The sequence below is a fragment of the Muscardinus avellanarius genome (assembly GCF_963383645.1).
Source record: "Muscardinus avellanarius genome assembly, chromosome: 14".
NCBI classification, from domain to species: domain Eukaryota; kingdom Metazoa; phylum Chordata; class Mammalia; order Rodentia; family Gliridae; genus Muscardinus; species Muscardinus avellanarius.
In genome coordinates this window covers 46,100,894-46,118,788 of record NC_137800.1, presented here as the reverse complement: position 1 = coordinate 46,118,788, position 17,895 = coordinate 46,100,894, and the positions used below count along the sequence as shown (strand labels likewise).

At 45.4% G+C, this 17,895-nt stretch overlaps 1 protein-coding gene across 1 annotated transcript in view; it reads left to right on the top strand.

Annotated features, from left to right (window-relative positions):
* Positions 1-17,537: 17,537 nt before the first annotated feature.
* The window catches only part of PRAG1 (PEAK1 related, kinase-activating pseudokinase 1), a gene marked incomplete at both ends in the record, with an annotated part of 54,659 nt that continues 54,301 nt past the window's right edge, over positions 17,538-17,895 (top strand). The window contains one exon of the mRNA XM_080710457.1: positions 17,538-17,867. Coding sequence (XP_080566583.1) covers positions 17,538-17,867 — 330 coding nt within the window. The remainder of the gene's footprint in view (positions 17,868-17,895) is intronic.

Here is a 17,895-nt window from a genome sequence, read left to right as displayed (position 1 = left end):
GAAGTGGATAAGAGACAGGGGCTCAGCTGAAGCCTCCAGCTTGGCTGCTTTGGGAGATAGGAGGATACTGTATCTAATGATTCAGAATGGCTTTGAACTCTCAAAGGGATTCTTGTCCCTGTGGCTCACCCTGCCATTGGCACAAATAATCAACAATGGCTGAGATAGCCATTGCGGTCAATTGGTAATATGGTGCAACTGTCCTGTGTCTATCCTTAAAGCAAGCAAAATACTCAGTGATGGTTCTGATATGAATTTTAATGTTCTAAAAATAATTAAATTGGACATATTCCAAAGTTGGAAACTCATAACTCAAATTCAAGAATTTTTTCTTTTATCCTTCCTTTTTTTATTTTATTTTAGTGGTACTGGAGATTGAACCCAAGAACATTCTACCTCTGCAGCTCCAGCCCTATTTGCTTTTTCTTTTTTGAAACAAGGTCTCACTAAACTTCCAAGGGCCTTGCTAAGCTGCTGAGGCTCTCCTCAGAACTGCAAAACTGCGATCCTCCTGTCTCAGCCTCCCAAGTACTGGGATTACAAGCATGTGCCGCCACGCCGGGCTTTTTTTGCTTAGTCTCTTAATTTACCTTTACTTTTCTTTTCAATATTGAGAAGACATAATGAGAAGATTCATAATATTGTACTTCGGCCCTGTAAAGAGCTCTAACAGTTGTTTCTTTCCAAAGCCTTCCATTTTGCAGTCCAGCCATGTGGTATAATCAAGAGACCCGAAATTAAAAGACCTGGATTTCAGTCTACATTTCACCAGTACTTGGTGAATACTGTGGGAAAATGCATGACCTTCATTAACTCCAGTTTTCTCATGACCAGGGATGGAATCAGCTCTCCTGCCTCTCAGTCCCGGGCGCCTGTGTTTGCTGCAGGGTCACACTGGCACCTTCCTGTTCACCCTCATAGTCTTCCCTCACATCTTTCCTGCTGACCCCTAATCGGCCATTGCCTCTGCCCCTGCAATGCAAGGATAGCAACCCACGTCCCAGAAAAAGTTTTGGAATTTAGGCCTTCCTGCTCATACCAATACATACTCTGATCTCTTAAGAGTATAAAGTTAAATGACTACAACTATGTCCCTTTCCCACATCCTGCTTGTTTCCCATGCCCCACCCACCCCTCCAGGTAGTGAGCCTTTAACCCTGAAATGTCAACCACAGTGTTCACAGACATGGAAGGCCTCCTTCACTCCCTGGGCTACAGAGGTCCCTCTCTTTGCAGCTTTATAGACCACTGTACCTCCTGAGCACCTGTCACAATTTGCCACTGAGAAAACTCACTATACCATTTGGCTCTGTCTGTAGTCCCCAGTGGCTGTCCCGTGGGAAATTTAGGAAGCCTATGTGGTTGGCTCATTGCTCACCATTAGGACTTTGCTTAGGGCCTGGCCCAGCTTGTATCCTCAGTAAAAGGATGCTGTTTGGTAAGAAATGGATTTTACCTACTGAGGAATGCTTGAAAAACACTAAACATTTATTGAGATCATAGGACATGCCAAGTTGTGAACAAGGCACAGAATCTAACTTAGTTTACTGAACTACCAAAACAACCCTCTGAGGAAGGTGTGCGTCTCATTTTATAGAAAAGGAAATGGCAAGTAATAAAAGTTCCAAGAAAGGGCATCCAAGGAAGAGGGCGTGGTGGCGCATGCTTGTAATCCCAGCATTCGGGAGGCTGAAACTGGAGGATCTCGGTTCTCAGACAGCCTCAGCTACTTAGTGAGGCCCGCTGCAACTTAGTGAGACCCTGTTTCAAAATAAAGAATAGGAAATAGGGCAGAGGGTGTAGCTCGGAGGTCGAATGTCCCTGGGTTCCATCCCCAGACCTACAAAAATAAAATAAAATAAAATAAAATAAAATAAAATAAAATAAAGGGTATCCAAGGCAGGTCCCAGAGTCAGGCAAGCACAGGAGGACATCAAGGAAGGGTGATGACCCCTTGCTTAATTCCTTCCAAGTTCTTCTTAAAGAAAATTTAAGTTCTGACCTTATCTGTCAATATATCAATCCCATTATGGGAATATATGCACTCATATGTATATGTATATATAAATTTTTTACACAATTAATTTTTACCAAGACTCTATTAGTTGTGGGAAATATCAACAAAAGAGACATAGGCCTCTGGAATAAATCTGGGCCAAACCAATTGGCTCTGGAAGTTTGGGGTTTTCCTCTTTGCTTTCCCACTTCCACTTTACACCTAAATTTAGTTCCTTGGAAACCAAGGAATGGGCCTTTCTGGCTCTGGGGAGATACTGATGCCAATCTGCCAACCATGGGCTTAGCTGTATTTGAGCCCCAAAGATGCAGACCTCTGAGGACCCCAGCAAGATAGCAGCATTGTATACAATAGCATTATAATATCCATTTTTCACTGGATTACAAAGTAATACTTTGCTCTGAAATTAAAGTCACATTTATTTTCCTCTAGACACTAGTTCTGTGGGATCTTGAAAGCAAACACTGCTGTCATCCCCATTCAGGCTTAGTTGAGTTGGAAGAAATTTTGTGTTTATTTTTATTTTTTAAAAGAATACATGTCTGTTTGAAAGCGAATTCCTTTTGGATCCAAACACCAGCTCTGTGCCCTGACCCTGAGTCCTCTCTCATGTATTTTGTGATGCTGACCTAGGGGTGAGAATATTAGATAATGGAAGATTTATTTAAAGGAGAGCCAGAGATAAAATTCCACAGTTCCCTCAGCTCACAAATGCACATTTTCCTTGTGCTTTTATGTTCTTGCTACATTTTTTGGAAGCTGTTTTCTCATTCAAACAGCCCCCACTGGGCAAGCCTGTCCGGCAACGGCCACGCTGCAGGTGTCCATCCGCACTGCTCACAAAGCCGACTTGTTAATCAGCCCATCACGTGTCTTTTGACCCCCTTCCTACCCGGCTTTCTCCACATCTCTCCCAGCCAACCACCACTACTCTTCTAAAAGGGGGAGGACTGAACAGCTAGTCAAAAGAGCTATTATTTTAAAGACTCCTTAACAAGGCCTGGGCTTTCCAGTAAATGAGTCTGAGCTTCTCCCACCTCCCCTTTGCTAGCATGCTGCCCTCTGGCCCTTTCACTGGTCATTGCAAAGCTATGTTCTGCAGCCACTGGACATTCTACCAAGCGTCCCTGCAGAAGCCTCTCAGCCACCATTACTGTATGTCTTCTCCTCTGGAACCTGTTAGGAATGTAAATCCATGAGTGTTCTCTTTTGACTGGTGCTACTGAGGAGTTCAAGCAGGGGATCTGGAAGATAGTCAGTCTCTTTTTTCCTGAATCTTCTATGCTTGACTATTGATTGGTCTGGCTCTTCAAGTCTTCCCCACCTTACTTTACTGAGATACACAATGAGAAAGTTAAGAACCAGTGTTTGAAGAAGGCTCTGAGATGGCATAGATAAGTTAAAGATGACCTACGTCAACTACATAGTATAGGCCTGGAATTCAAAGAAGGTGCAGGTATCCCCAGGTCCTAGATGGGAAGTCTTATGTTCACCCCATATCACCAGCTCCACGTTATACTCTACCCAACCTAAAAATCAGATAACTGTTTTCTTAATACATGCCCTCAGAAAACCAAAAGAAGAGAACATGATAAAGTCTTTTGTTTTGTTTTACTGTGTCCTGCAAAGAGAAGAGAAATAGGAAATGTCTCCAGAGTTACTTGTACTATATCAAAATGAAATTTCCTTGTGCTGATTATTAATAAAATACTATGAGTCCAAAGGGTTGCTAAAATCCTGTATGAGCATATTTATTGTGAGGATATTAAGGAAAAGAAGGAGGGGAAGAAAAAAGTTCATGCATGTCAAGTATGAATAAGTAAAAGAAATACTGTTTTTTTTAAGTATATAAAACTTGCAACACATGGAAAATGACATATTCTTTTTGGATAAATGGAAATCTTTTTTTTTTTTTCTGCTACTGAACAATGCCCAGGAAAACTTCATGACCCAAAGATATGGCCCTTGTCATGAATTTTTCACAGCCAGGTTTTGGCAAATGGCAGTGAGGTTTCAGAGATAACATCACAAAGGAGCATTTGGTAGAAGCCAACAAAACCATTCAGAGGCCAGGACCTGCTGGAGTCCTCGGACCTACTAACACCCAAACCCCCGCAGCCTCTAGAGGACAGAGGAGACTACAACTTTTAGGGGTGGGACTGCTGAACCACAGCAAAAACATGTGAAGTTTTCTCACCCAGGGTTTACTACACAACAGTAGGTCTAGCCTTTCTGTGATTTTATAGGAGTGGAGCTTGATCTGTTTTCTATAGGAATTTCAAAACTGATGTCTTGCCAGGTGTGGTGCACACGCTTGTAATCCCAGCATTTGGGAGGCTGAGACAGGAGGAGCGCGGTTCACAAACAGCCTCAAGTACTACTTAATGAGGCTTTCTGCAACTCAATGAGACCCTGTTTCAAAATTTAAAAAAACATAGGGCTGGGATCATGCCCTTGGGATCCATCCTCAGTACCGCAAAAGACAAACAAGAAAAAGAACTGATGGCTTTTTGAATGACTAAAGTTCATGAGATTTCTTCGATCTACTTTAAAAACTATTCACTCGCTTGCAATCCCCGCACTTAGGAGGCGGAGACAGGAGGATCAGGCAGGTTCAAAGCTAGCCGTGCTGGCTTAAGAGACCCTGTTTCCAAATAAAAATATACAAATAGGTCTGGAGTGTAGCCTGGAGGTAGAAGGGCTTCCAGGAACCCCAGTACCACCAGAAAAAAAAAAAAAAAACTATTCACTTAAGGGATTAAAAAAACTGTTCACTTATAGAAACAAAAGGCTTTTTATTTTAAATTGTGACTATATATGTATATAGTGATAATATACATATGTATATAATACAAAACTTACCATTTTAACTAGTGACATCCAGAATATTTACATATTTCTGCAAGTCATCACCATACATCTCCAGAACATTTTTCATCTCCCCAAACTGTAGCTTTGGACCCATTGAACATGAATTTCCCCCTCAACCTTTCCCCATGCCTCAACAACCATCATTCTATTTTTGTTTCTATGAATTTGACTAAATATTTCACATAATTGGAATTATAAAGTCTTTTTTATGACTAGCTTATTTCACTTTGGCATAAGGTCCTCAATATTCATACATGTGGTAGCATGTGTCAGAATTTTCTTCCTGTTTAAGCTTTAATAATATTCCATTCCTTTTCTTTTTAGAAACAACTTTATTGAGGTATAATTATATACAATAAAGTAAAACCATTTTAAATATAAAATTCAGTAGCTTTTTATAAATTCATCAAGGTTTGAACCATGGTCACAATTTGGTTTGAGAACATTATTTTCTCAAAAAGCTCCCTAGTGCCAATTTATAGTTGAACCTCATTCCTGTATCTGTTTACCACCTCTAGTCCTAAAAAACCACTAATCTACTTTATGTCTCCATAAGTTTTCTTTTTTCATTATATAAATGGAATAATATTATCTTTGCACCTGGCTCTTTTCACTTAGCATAAAGTTACAGGGGTTCATCCATATTGTACTATGAGTCAGTATTTCATTCCATTTTTATTATGGAATAGTATTTCATTGCATTAGAAATATAACACAGATTACTTATTCGTTCATGAATTGATGAATATTTGAGCTGTCTCTGCTCTGGCTACTATTAATGATGCCATATGAAAATCTGTGTGCAAGTCTATGTGGTTATATTTTCATTTCTCTTGGTAGACACATGGCAGTGGAATTGCTGGGTCATATGATAAATTCATATCTAACCTTTAAAGAAATTGTCAAACTCTTCAAAAGCAACTGTGCCATTAGCGGGGTCTTTTCAGGAGAACTGGACAGGTCCTTCAAGTGGGCTTATGTTTTCCTTAGTGACATTTCCTAATGTTAAAAACTCTGCTTTCTGACTATGACCCCAGCTTAGACAGAAAGCCTAGCATTAGATGTCAGGAATTAATTCCTTAAATATTTCTCATTTTCATATCCTTTGCTCATTAGTGAGTTCATGTTACAGCTGAACAACCTTGAATTTTCAGAAGAACAGTGTTAGGTGTCCTAGGAGGCTTTGGATCAGTTTCATTGATCATCTCAGTGTCCCCATTTGTAAGCCTGTTAGACCTAGACCATCTCCAATGTCCTCTTCAGCCATTAGCATCTCTGGAAGTACACATGGATCCAGTACACAGGACCATCCAGTGCTGCTAGTACATCTCCCTTCACACTGCCCGAGTGCCAAGGTGGTTTCTCACCTTGCACGTCCTGGTTCAGTAAAGGAGTAGCCCTTTCCATAACCATAGACCCTACAACTGGAGCAAGAGGTGCAGAGAAAAAGAACGCTCATTTCCTCTGCAGGACAGGTCAAAGTAACCAAAAAGAGAATGAAGTGACATCCAACCTTCCTATTCCAGTCACCTGGCATTGCATCCACAGTGCACAGGTGTTAATTAATGTGGTTCCTTATGTCACGTCCTAGCAGATAATTTTTTTTGAAAAAAACTCTTACGTTCTGACTAGGAACCTTTTCTGAGACTCCTTTAACAAATGGTGCAAAATTGAAGGTGGGAGTGGGGGTTAAACCAACATGAACTTCTGCTCACATACTTCTGGAGACCAGAAGTCTGAAATCAAGGTGTCAACAGGGCCAGGTTCTCTCTGATGGCTCTAGGAGAAACCTGCCTTGTCTTTTTTGGTGTTGGCTGGCAGTACTAGACATTCCACACACTAGAGACGCATCACAGGTTCCATGGCTGTCTTTACCTAACTGTGTGTGTGGTGGTGGTGGGGTTGTGGATCTAGGGATGAAACCCAGGGGCATTCTCCCTCTGAGCTACACCCTCAGCCCTATTGTTTTGATTCTTTACTTTGAAACAGGATCTCACCAAGTCATGTAGGGCTCGCTAAATAGCTGAGGCTGGCCAGGAACCTGCAATCCTCCTGTCTCGGCCTCCTATGTACTGGTATTACAAGGGTGTGCCACCATGCCTGGCTGCTTCTTTATGTTTCTGTCTCTGTACAAGTTTCTCCTTATAGAAAGACACCAGTTACATTAGATTAGAGCCCATACTCATGGCTTCCTTTTGTGTGTGCGTTGGGAGTGGGGATATTGGGGATTGAACCCAGAAGCATTATGCCTTGGAGCTACACTCCCAGCCTTTCTACTTTTTTGTTTGGAATCCAGGTCTTGCTAGGTTGCTGAGAGACTCATTGTGTAGCTGAGGCTGGCCTCTAACCTGGGATCCCCCTGTCTCAGCCTCCCAAGTATTGTGATTTTAGGCACGCACCACCACACCTGCCTATGACCTCCTTTTAACATGACTAGATCTGTAAAGACTCTACTTCCAAGATCACATTCTGCATACTGAAGTTTAGGTTTCAATGTGTCTTTTAGGGGAAGAAGCACAATCAACACTTAACAGTAAGATTTTGAAAAATGAAGTTTGAAAAATAATGTGTCTGCCACTAAATGCATGCCTAATGATAATTATATATAAAAGGGGATTTTTTTCCTTTTTTTTAATTCAACACTGACATCTGAACTCTCTCGTGTTTGGGCACAAAGAAAGGTCATAAAGCTGTGAATATTTGGCCTTCAGTCCCATGTGAATTGAGATTCTGACATCCACAGTTATTATTTAAATAATACCTTTCAGTTTGGGAAAGAAAAAACTATTCAGTGTATAGAATATGACATGTAAATTATTTATAATGCTTTTCCTGCTTAGTGCTGCCTAGAGCTAAAATCAGGATAAGGTTTTAAAAAAATTGGGACAGGAGGATGTGATGCCATAGTCATAGGACGGGGTCAACTCATAGAAGGTGACTTGAATTTCCACACCTCCAAGAAGGAGGAGATGACTCTGGGTATCACGCTGGGAGGAAAGACTTTAAGGACTGGAGCCGTGCACGCCGGCCACATCAACCTTTAACTGGCTTGCTGAGAATACTACCTTCCAGCAGATCAGAAGGAACCACCAGGGCTCTTCACAACAAATTTTCAGGAGACATTTTCTCCTCTTTTCTCACTAGCTCCCAATCCCTTCCATGGTAGCTTTGTGGCCCCCAGATGCCACCAGGGCAGGCCCGGTTGGTTGCAGGTACATCTGCAGTCACCCCTTCCCTGTATGAAAGGCTCCTTTTCTTTGCTTGCATAAGTATCAAGCCCACTTAATCATCCCATTTGCCCTTGCATAGGATTTGTTTCTTTCTTGGGGTCTACTGCAATCTCCTACTATTATAAACAAAGTAACTAAGAGCTTAAACTGGTCTCAAATACTCTCCATCTCATGCAATTAACCAAAGCCTGGAATCCCCTTGATAACACTTCTTAGCTCCTATCTTTCCTTTCCAAGAGATCACTTTCAGGCTGCTCTGGATTTCCCAAGGTCTGCAAGAAAAGAGTCCACCCTCCCTTTGTTTGTGGCCTCTCCTAAGTTACTGTGACCTCCAATCTTTCACCTCTTCGTATGATTTCTGCACCTTCTTCACAATATTTCTTCAACCTCTTTCATCTGCCCTGTGGCTCTGAACATCACTTCTGCCAAAGTAGCTCCATTTCTCAGAACGCTACTATACCCTTCCCACTCAGGGGCCACTACTAAATTCTCCAACTTTCTTATTTGTACTGATGATACCAATGTTTAGGTTGAGTGTCTTGATTCCTTCCCCTTCCTCAGTAATAGTGAGGTTTAATGAGAGAATTCATGTCAATCATTGAGCACAGCAGGCTTGACACATATTAAGAGCTCCATTATGTAAGCTAGTTAATATGTTATGGCTCATAGTGAATCAGTGCAATAGCTAGTCTCCAGGTCTCCCTCTTTATGCCTCTCAAAAACATCCCTACACCATCCATTCTTGCTATTCTCCTTGACTTCTCCCTTATCAAAGCTCACTACCTCCCACCTGGATCAGGGATAGAAACTCTAAGCCTTGTCTCCAATCTCTCTTACATTTTCTAATCCTCCATCAGGGATACAAAATCCAGATGGAGCTGATGAAAACTAACTTGGATAATATCACCCTGCTGCTCAGAAATGTCAGTGCGTTCTTGTTGGCTCACCTGGAAACAAAGCCCTATCAAGTGCCACCGTACATTTCTAGGCATGTCCTGTGACCATGGCAATGGCGAATCTCTGAAACATCTCTTCGGCCTCTCTCACGTCCATTCCTTTATGAATACCATCCTATCAGTCTGGAAATTTCTCCTTTTCCATACAGAGCAGTAGTTCTCATTCTGCAAAGGCCTCTTCTCCCATGAAACGACTTCTTGTGTTTCTGACTTCGTCTTTGAGCCTACACTGCCCTTGACTTATCTTCCTCTTGTAGAGCTTATATTTTCAACTCTTACTCATTTTGCTTTGTTTTTCCTATAGATCCTCATATAGCATTTCATAAGGAGAAAGCACTCTAAATATTCAGTGACTAAAATTAAACACCTTTTACACTTTAAGGTGCGAGACCCAGGATTTCTTTAGCCCAATCTTTGTGCTGTATGAGAGCTCTCAAATACCCCTGTTTGTATTTTCCATCTAATTTAATAGTGTGTACTTTCTAATTCTGCTGTTTTGCCTTTCCAATTCCAAACTCCCTTATCTTGCTCACCCATAAATACTACCCATCTAAACTTATCTTAATCTCCTAAAATATAACTGCCCACTGTCCTGTCCGCAATGGTGGCTGTGAACTAAAACAATGAAGAGAATTGCTCTTTTTAAAGGTTTGGTCTATATCAGGGATCCCAAGCACAGCAGCTAAATATGTAAGGAAAGCAGAGTGATAAGTTGCTAGAAGTAGAATGCAGTGTATATACAAACTGCACTGCACTGCAGGGTGCAGTTTGGAGGTTCAAGGAGAATTGTTGATGACCTGCAGGAGCTTACTATAGCTTGACTGAGGCTATCACATGCCCGACAGCCACCAGTGCAGCACCGCTTAAGAGGATGGGTATTTTATGTGCATCTAAGCGATTCTTTTGAAGTATCTTTTGATTCTTTTCATTAGGCAAGATGAACCATCTTTACAGCCAGGTTGTGGGTATAAAAAGATGAACATTATATGTCAACAACTAGAGCATAATACATTTATTTTGTGTGAGCACCTGACAACAGTTTATTTTGCAGAAACATTAAATTAACCCTTCAGTTGCTATAACATTCCAAAGAATGAGTAGTCTTGTCACACACCATTGCTTCTCTCAATTATGTTATTTTGCCTGTTCACATATTAAGGAAAATTTGGTGTCTCAGTCAACATTCTCACTGATATAATCCAAAATAACAGACCACACTCAACATTCTCACTGATATAATCCAAAATAACAGACCACACGACTTAGAGGAAAAAAGATTTATTTGCTCACAGTTTTCTTGAGATTTCTGGGTTCAGTCCATGGGAGGCTGGGATCCGCAGAGCTCAGGGCATGGCAGAGGGAACCAGAGATACCAAGAAAGCAAGGCTCTGCTCTCATATCAGAGAGGCCAGAAAGGAGAGCAGACAAACAAGGGAATCCAAAGACAAAAGCACAATTCTAAGGCTGCATCTTCAGGGACCCAGCTTCTCTAGCCACACCCCATTAGCCTATGTTACCACTCAGAAAATCCATTACCTTGAATTTATCTACTGATGAGATTACAATCTTCGTGACTTAATTATATCAACTCTGAGCTGGCGCTTGGTGGTGCACACTTATAATCCCAGCATTCAGGAGGTGAAGACTGGAGGATCGTGGTTCGTGGACAGCCTTGGCCACTTAGGCCCTTTGCAACTCAGTGAGAGCCTGTTTCAAAAATAAAAAGACTAAAAAATAGGGCTAGGGGTGTGACTCAGAGGTAGAATGTCCTGGGTTCCATCCCTGGTACCACACACACAAAAAAATATCAACTCTGAACATTAATACATGAACTCGTCAGGGACATTCTATGTAACCATAACATTAGATTAAAAAAAAAAGTGTAAAAGCATCTTCAACGCCAGGCGTGGTGGCGCAGGCTTGTAATCCCTGCACTTGGGAGGCAGAGATAGGAGGATTGCACAGGTTCGAAGCCATCCGTGCTGGCTTAAGAGACCCTGTTTCCAAAAAAAAAAAAAAAAAAAAAAAAAGTATAAAACTAGGTCTGGGAGTGTTGCCCTGAGGTAGAAGGGTTTCCAGGAACCCCAGTACCACCAAAAAAAAAAAAAAAAATTATCTTCTGACTTTCATTTACCCCATGAGGAGGGTGTCCTCCTACAGAAGGCTTTATAGAGGAAGAACTGAAATATGTAGTCTGAATGCTGGGAAACATGAACTTCTCAAAAACCCTGAAAGAAATCTCAGTGTAATGAATTTGCATGCACCTACCTACCATGTCACTTTTGTACTTCTCCAGTGCAGACTACATTGTACTTGTCTGTTTAGCAACAGCCCTCTTTTTTTGGGGGGCGGGGGTAGAGGTTACTGGGGATTGAACCCAGGAGCAATATATCTACGAGCCATACCCCAGAGTCTCACTCCTTGCTGAAGCTGTCCTCAAACCTGTGATCATCCTGTCTCAGCCTCCCAAGTACTGGAATTATAAGCTTGTGCCACCACACCCAGCTCAGCAACACCCCTCTTGGGTGTTGGTAAATGGCTGAGCTGGATCTTTCAGTTCAGTTGAATAGTGATAAGTTTTCCTTACGTGTTTGTTCAAATGATTTCTCTTCACTTTGGGAAGAGAAATAAGGCTGGATGATCAGAACCTGAGGAGGACAGCACGGCAGAAACGAATTGCGTATCACTGGAACCAGTCAGCTCTTGGTTCTAATCCCAATACTTTTCAGCTGAGGGACACTGGCCAATATGAGCCTCAGTTTTCTTCTCTGTAAAATGGGGCATGATGATGCCTCTCTCCCGTGGTTTCTTAGCACAGGATAGGTACTTCCCAAGTGTTGGTTCCACTTCCAGCTCTCTACCCCCTCCTAAAAATCCACCCCCCATCCAACCCATCCCCCCATCTGTAACACTGGAATACAGGAAATAGTCCCTGTATTTCCCCTGTATTTTCCTTTTCTGACACCAAAGACAAGTATGTAAGAAATGTGTCTTCTCCCTCTACCTTGTCCTCTTCAGTCCTGCTCTGACTACCACATAGAGTTACAGAGGAGAGCACGAGAATCCCGGGGAGCCACTTTCCTCCTCCCATCAGGGTATAGGAGGAGACTTACAGGCCGTGCCTGGCTTAGGATTCTAAATAGAGTTCAATAATATAAATTGCCCCTGGCAGGAGGGGCAGAGAGAAGACTGTGGTGGTTGTTGTTTTGGTAAGGTCTTTTTTATGTGTTTTTGTTTTGTTTTGTTTTATTTTTTGGTGAGGTCTTTTCCCAGGTGTAGCATTGGGGAGGGGACCTGGGCTTGGGTTCTCCCAGGGAACACCCAAGCCAAGGTGCCAGTGGCTGGAGGAAGGGAGGGACTGATTGGGTCATAAGCCATCATGCTCCGAGTTAAAAGAGTTTCGCCTGAGGAATATCTCGAACTCCTCTCTTGGAGAATGACTCAACTGGGAACGGTGTAAACACAGGTGCAATGCTGGCCTACGGAGGACCTGGGTGCCCCAGCACGGTGGAAGGCCAGCCCTGCAGTCCCGGCCTTCCAGTCCACAGGCGGAACACCAAAGTTCAGAGAGGCTAAGCAATTCGCCGGCGGCCTGAGTCGAGGAGGCTGTGGGCAGGACCTGGAATTCGCTGCTGGATTCTCTGCCAGGCTCCTTCAGCAGGGCGACCCTCGTCACAGGGTCACAGGAACGGACAGCCGCGGTGCCCGAGCCGCTTTCAGAGCCCTCCCCAGACCGCAATCTCGGGCTTTCTCTCCCGGGCCGACCCCGGGCTTCCTCGTTTCCTGCTCCTTCTCCCTCGGCTCAGGATGAATGGACGCGGGGCACCTGAGTAAGCAGCCTGCAAGCCGCGCGCCCTGCAGTCCGCGGGCGGCGGAGGAGGGGCGCGCCGGGGTCGGCGGGGGCGGGGCAGGGGGCTGCGGGCGGGCGGCGTCACCGGAGGCGGCGGGGGCGGAGCCGCGGCAGCTGCCACCCGGCCGCGGGCCCGGGCAGACGACACCGGGCGCCGCCGGGCGCAGGGCGAGCCGCGCTCCGCAGACAATGCTCGGAGGCGCCGGGCCGGGCAGGCGGCGCGGCCACCGGCGGCGAGGCGGGCGGAGCGCAGCCCCCAGGTGAGCCGGGCGTGCGCGCCCCCCCGCCCTTTTTGTCTGGCAAGCGTGGCCGCGCCGGGCCCGCGGGGCGCTGCAGCCCCCGCCCCCAGCCCCGTCCGGGTGACAGGCGGCCGGCCGGGCCGTCCACACCGCGTGCGCCCGAGCGCGGAGTGCCGGCCCGGGAGTGCGAGCTGTAGGGGTGTCTCCAATTCATTCGAGAATCGCGCTCTTTAAAACGGGGAAACTTTCCCTCGAGTTCCGGCGGGGGGGGGGGGGGTTCTGTTGTGATGATTTTGTTGGTCTTGCTGCCGTTTGAGGCAGGGGCTCCGGCGCTCTGGGGCTGGCTTTCCACCGCGTATTGTCAGAGGGACGGAGAGGGAGGGAGAGGTCGCCTCGGCTCCCTGGACCAGCCCCGGGGGTGGCTCGGGAGCCCAGGCTAGCTCACTCGTGCGGCGGCGGGGCTCGGGAGGGAACGAGATGCTGCCCCTTTTCCAAGCCCTGAAAAGGCACCCGGGGAGCACACTCTTAACCTTTGCTTGGACACAAACGGGCAGGCGTGCACGCTGGGAAATAGAATCTCTCGACTTCTGAGCCCTGCGAATGCGAATGGAGGCGGATGGACTTGCTGTGTGTTTGTTTCTCCCTGGTGAAGCTAAGCCCGCACATGTCTGTACGGAGCTGATAGCAAAGCCCAAAGGTCTAGGTGCCAGGAGTTTTGCAATGCTTCCAGTCCATCTTCGGAAGGCGTTATTGGTCTCTCTCCTCTTCTGAAAAGGAAGTCTGCAGTTAGCTTGTTGTCCTGGGGTCCTGTTGAGCTCTACGTGTCCATATTGGTTTAGACTGTACTAGGTGCAAACCCACATCCCTCTAGGTGAGATGAGATTATACAGCATTGGAGAAAGGAAAAGGTGTGTGAATATTAACTTAGTGTGCTATTGGAGTTGGGCAGTTAAGGTTGTCATTCTCTCCTTTTGGCCTGGTCAGCCCTGGCTCATGTCCTTTCCCAGATGTTGCATTCATTTATTTGCAATATATAGAATTTTTTAAGATGCGAGTTTCCTGGAATCTTGTCACCTCAGGGTAAGGAAAGTGATTCCTGCATAAATTTGAGGGTGTGTTTAGCCAAAATAGTTCATTTTATGGTTCTGGCCACCCGGATTCTTTAAATTCACTTAGAAAAGTGGTGAGACTTCTGACAGCTTCAGTCTTAAGCATCGTAGCCACAGAGCTAGTGCAGAAGTTTGCAGAGGCAAAGCTATTTTGTCATGACTTAGATCAGAGAGAATGCTGAGATCTTTCTTTAATCTGGCACTGCAGCCTCCCACTGAAACGTAGAATTTGCATAATTCTATAATTTGCATAATTCTTCCCTCAGAGTAAGGAACACCAGGTGAGAAGGTGCCATTCCCAGGCAAGGGGAAACTGGCACCACTGCTACACTAGCTACATGCTTTACCGTATTTTACTTAAAACAAATAGAAGATCCTTAGAGAGCAGAAGGGCAACAGGAAATGAGCTTTTTTTTTTTTTTTTAACTGACTCCATAGCCCTGGCTGTAAGTTCGCTTTGCTATGACTGGGAAACCAGTTTTAACAGGATGTAGTGAGTCAATGGTGGTGGGAAGCCCAGGGCTTCATTCTATTCCCTGATTCAATGACTTCCCCTGAAACACCTTTGTGTATCTGGGCATTTGTGGGGTGAAAGTTGTGTCTGACCAGCAGAGCTTTTCAGGGCTGAGGATGGAAGCCAAGAAAGCAGTCAGACTAGGGAGGGATTCTCAAGGAAACATGCATGGTCCCAGGACGATTGCAGGCCGGTGGCTACAGAGCAGGGGGCCTTAGAAAGTGGGCCCTCTGACACCCAGCAAACTTCCTATGACAAATTTGAGTTCTGGGTTGCCTGGCGAGGAAGAAATGAAATATGGCCATGCAAACCGCTTCTTGTGAATCTATGGTAGCCCCCAAGGAAGTGGTTGGATGCTGAGCTCCTCAGATGGCCCAGCCTGACTAAGAGCTGGCAGGAAGCTGAGGAGCCCACATGGACCTGGTCTCTCAGCTCTCTTCTACCAGGGTATGTGGCAGCCTCTGCCTGCAGTACATGTGGGCCCGACAGAGTCTTTTCTGTGGCCAGGGAAGTCTGTTTACTCACTCACTGGCTTTCTAGAAGGGACCCACTCCCAGTCCCTGAAACCCAAAATACTTTCCTACCCCAACCCCTTCAAAAATTTAGTGGAGACCTATAGCTCTCTGATAAGAGAAAGAAAAACCCTGGCTATGTATGCCTCCTCTGCTTGTTGAAGCCCAGGGACCTGTCCTGGAGAACTTGGCAAGGAAGGAACCTGCTACTTGGGTGTATTTGGAGAAGAACCTAAGGGACAATGGTTAAATAAAGGGATCTAAGGGCTAGGGTAGGGAAAGTAAAGAAAGGATCTAAGGCTCAGCAGTACAGTACCTGCCTAGGATGCCCAAGGCCCTGGGTTCTACCCCCAACACTGTTATAAAAAATAAAAAAAAAAAGATCTGAATAGTGATTGCTGAGCGACAAAGTCTTATTTCAGTTTTCCTCTGACTTAAAGATGCAGCTGCTTCACTCATTGTTAACTTTGAGAGCGAAAAGTGGTCCAGTTAGCTTCAGCCCTCCTGGAGCAAGCACTCCCATGTGAGCGTGTGGGAGACAGGAGCGAGGGCGCTTCCCACAAGGGCTCTGGAATGATCTCTGGAGCTCCTGGCACATTCCACCTTGTTAGTCCTGTTGATTATTTAGAGAGCATCAACCTCAAGCAGATTCTCACAGGAGCAAAGTGAAGTATAACCCCAGGGCAAACCCTGTACAATAAGAATCTGCTTACATGGGGTCTTTTTTTTTTTTTTTTTTGCGGGTCTGGGGATGGAACCCAGAGGCATTCGACCTCTGAACTACACCCCCTGCCCTATTTTTTAGTCTTTATTTTGAAACCGGGTCTCACTGAGTTGCAGAGGGCCTCACTAAGTAGCTGAGGCTGTCCATGAACCGCGATCCTCCGGTCTCAGCCTCCCAAATGCTGGGATTACAAGCGTGAGCCACCACACCCAGCTCACATGGGGTCTTGAAGAAGAGTAGGTGAATATGAGCGATGAGCCCATGCAGATAACCAGGAGTTGAGGTAAGAGGTGGCCGCCAGACTGGCTTCTCTTTCCAGAACCAGCAAACCTCAGTGTCAATGGACAAGTCTGTTTTTTGACTTAGCCAAGTTTCCTCACCTGTAGAATGGGGATAAGAGGCACTGATGGGGTGTTATTTGGGTTAATTGACTGATGTCGGAAGCTCTTTGATCTCCTCTTGGGGGGGGGGCCATTGGTGCAAACTGTGCTTTTAGTTTCACTCTCAGCAGCAACGATCTCTTTCAGCAAGCTGATCTCCTTCACTGAGCTATGTTAAGGAAAATGACTATTTGATAATGTCTTGTCTCTCATATATTCTGCCCAATCACTCTTAGATTAGGACTGGTGACCATGCATATTTTTCTCTTCTGGTTTCCTTCTTGGCCCACAGCATCCAGCTTTCTTGATCCTACTCAGCTGAGGGTAGAATATATATAATAAGCAAGAAGAGGAAGCAGAAATCCCAAGGTGCCATACTTCTTGATAGGGTGCCCCTGGGGGACAGCCAGAGCTATACCTCCCCTTTCTCAATTATTCTTACCTCTACCTATCAGACATATAGCTTACAATGCCTGTTTCAAGTACATTTCTATTCTGATATTGTTCTTGGTCAAAAATTGTGATTTATTGGCTGGGAGCCATTGCTTTTATTTGCTGTACTAATTTGAGGTGGTGTTTTTCCCCCTCTGGGGCAGGCCCCTGGCTCTGGACCTTCCAGTGCTTCAGTGAACATATGGAGGAGGTACAGACTTCTCATGTCAAACCTGATATGATCCCCTTTTGCAACTGCCCCACACCTCCTGGTCTTTAGCATTGGAGGGCACTGAAATGTCTTTTATCCTGTTGAGTGTTTGCACCTTCTGATAAGGCCACACCACTAGAGAGTTTCCAAGAGTCTTGTGACAAATGGGTGAGGAGAATAATGGAACACTAATCTAAACCATTTTCCCCTCCTCACTATCTCCCTCTTCCCCAATCACATAATCAGACTGACTGCCAGTATGCCCAGCTGCTTCTTTTCTTTCTTTGCCAGTGCTGAGGATGGACCCTAGAGCCTTATGTGTGCTAGGTGAGCGCTCTGCCACTGAGCTAAATCCCCAGCCCTCTGCATCTACCTTCTCATCAGGCCAGTGTTCTGCCTTTCCAGGAGGCTGCTCTGGAACCTACCTCTACCTCCCACCAGGCCACACCAGAGAGCTGGGCACAAGATGCACCAGCGCACCACGGGCTCACCATGCTCCACACTGTCCGACTGAACCCCGAGAGCCCAAAAATGTCTGCGTGCAGTGACTTTGTAGAGCACATCTGGAAGCCTGGGTCCTGCAAGAACTGCTTCTGCCTTCGGAGCGACCACCAGCTGGCTTCTGATTGTGTTCAGCCCAGAGCTAGCAGCCTGCCCCCTCCACCTCGCCTGCCCCCCAGGCCTGAGAACTTCCGCCTGGAAGATGACGGGGTGAACAGCTCGCCCTATTCCAAGCCCACGATCGCCGTGAAGCCCACCATGATGAGCTCCGAGGCCTCCGAGGTGTGGACAGAGGCCAGTCTGAGCACAGAAGTCCCGCAGGTGAGCTGACTCAGCCCTGTGGTATTTT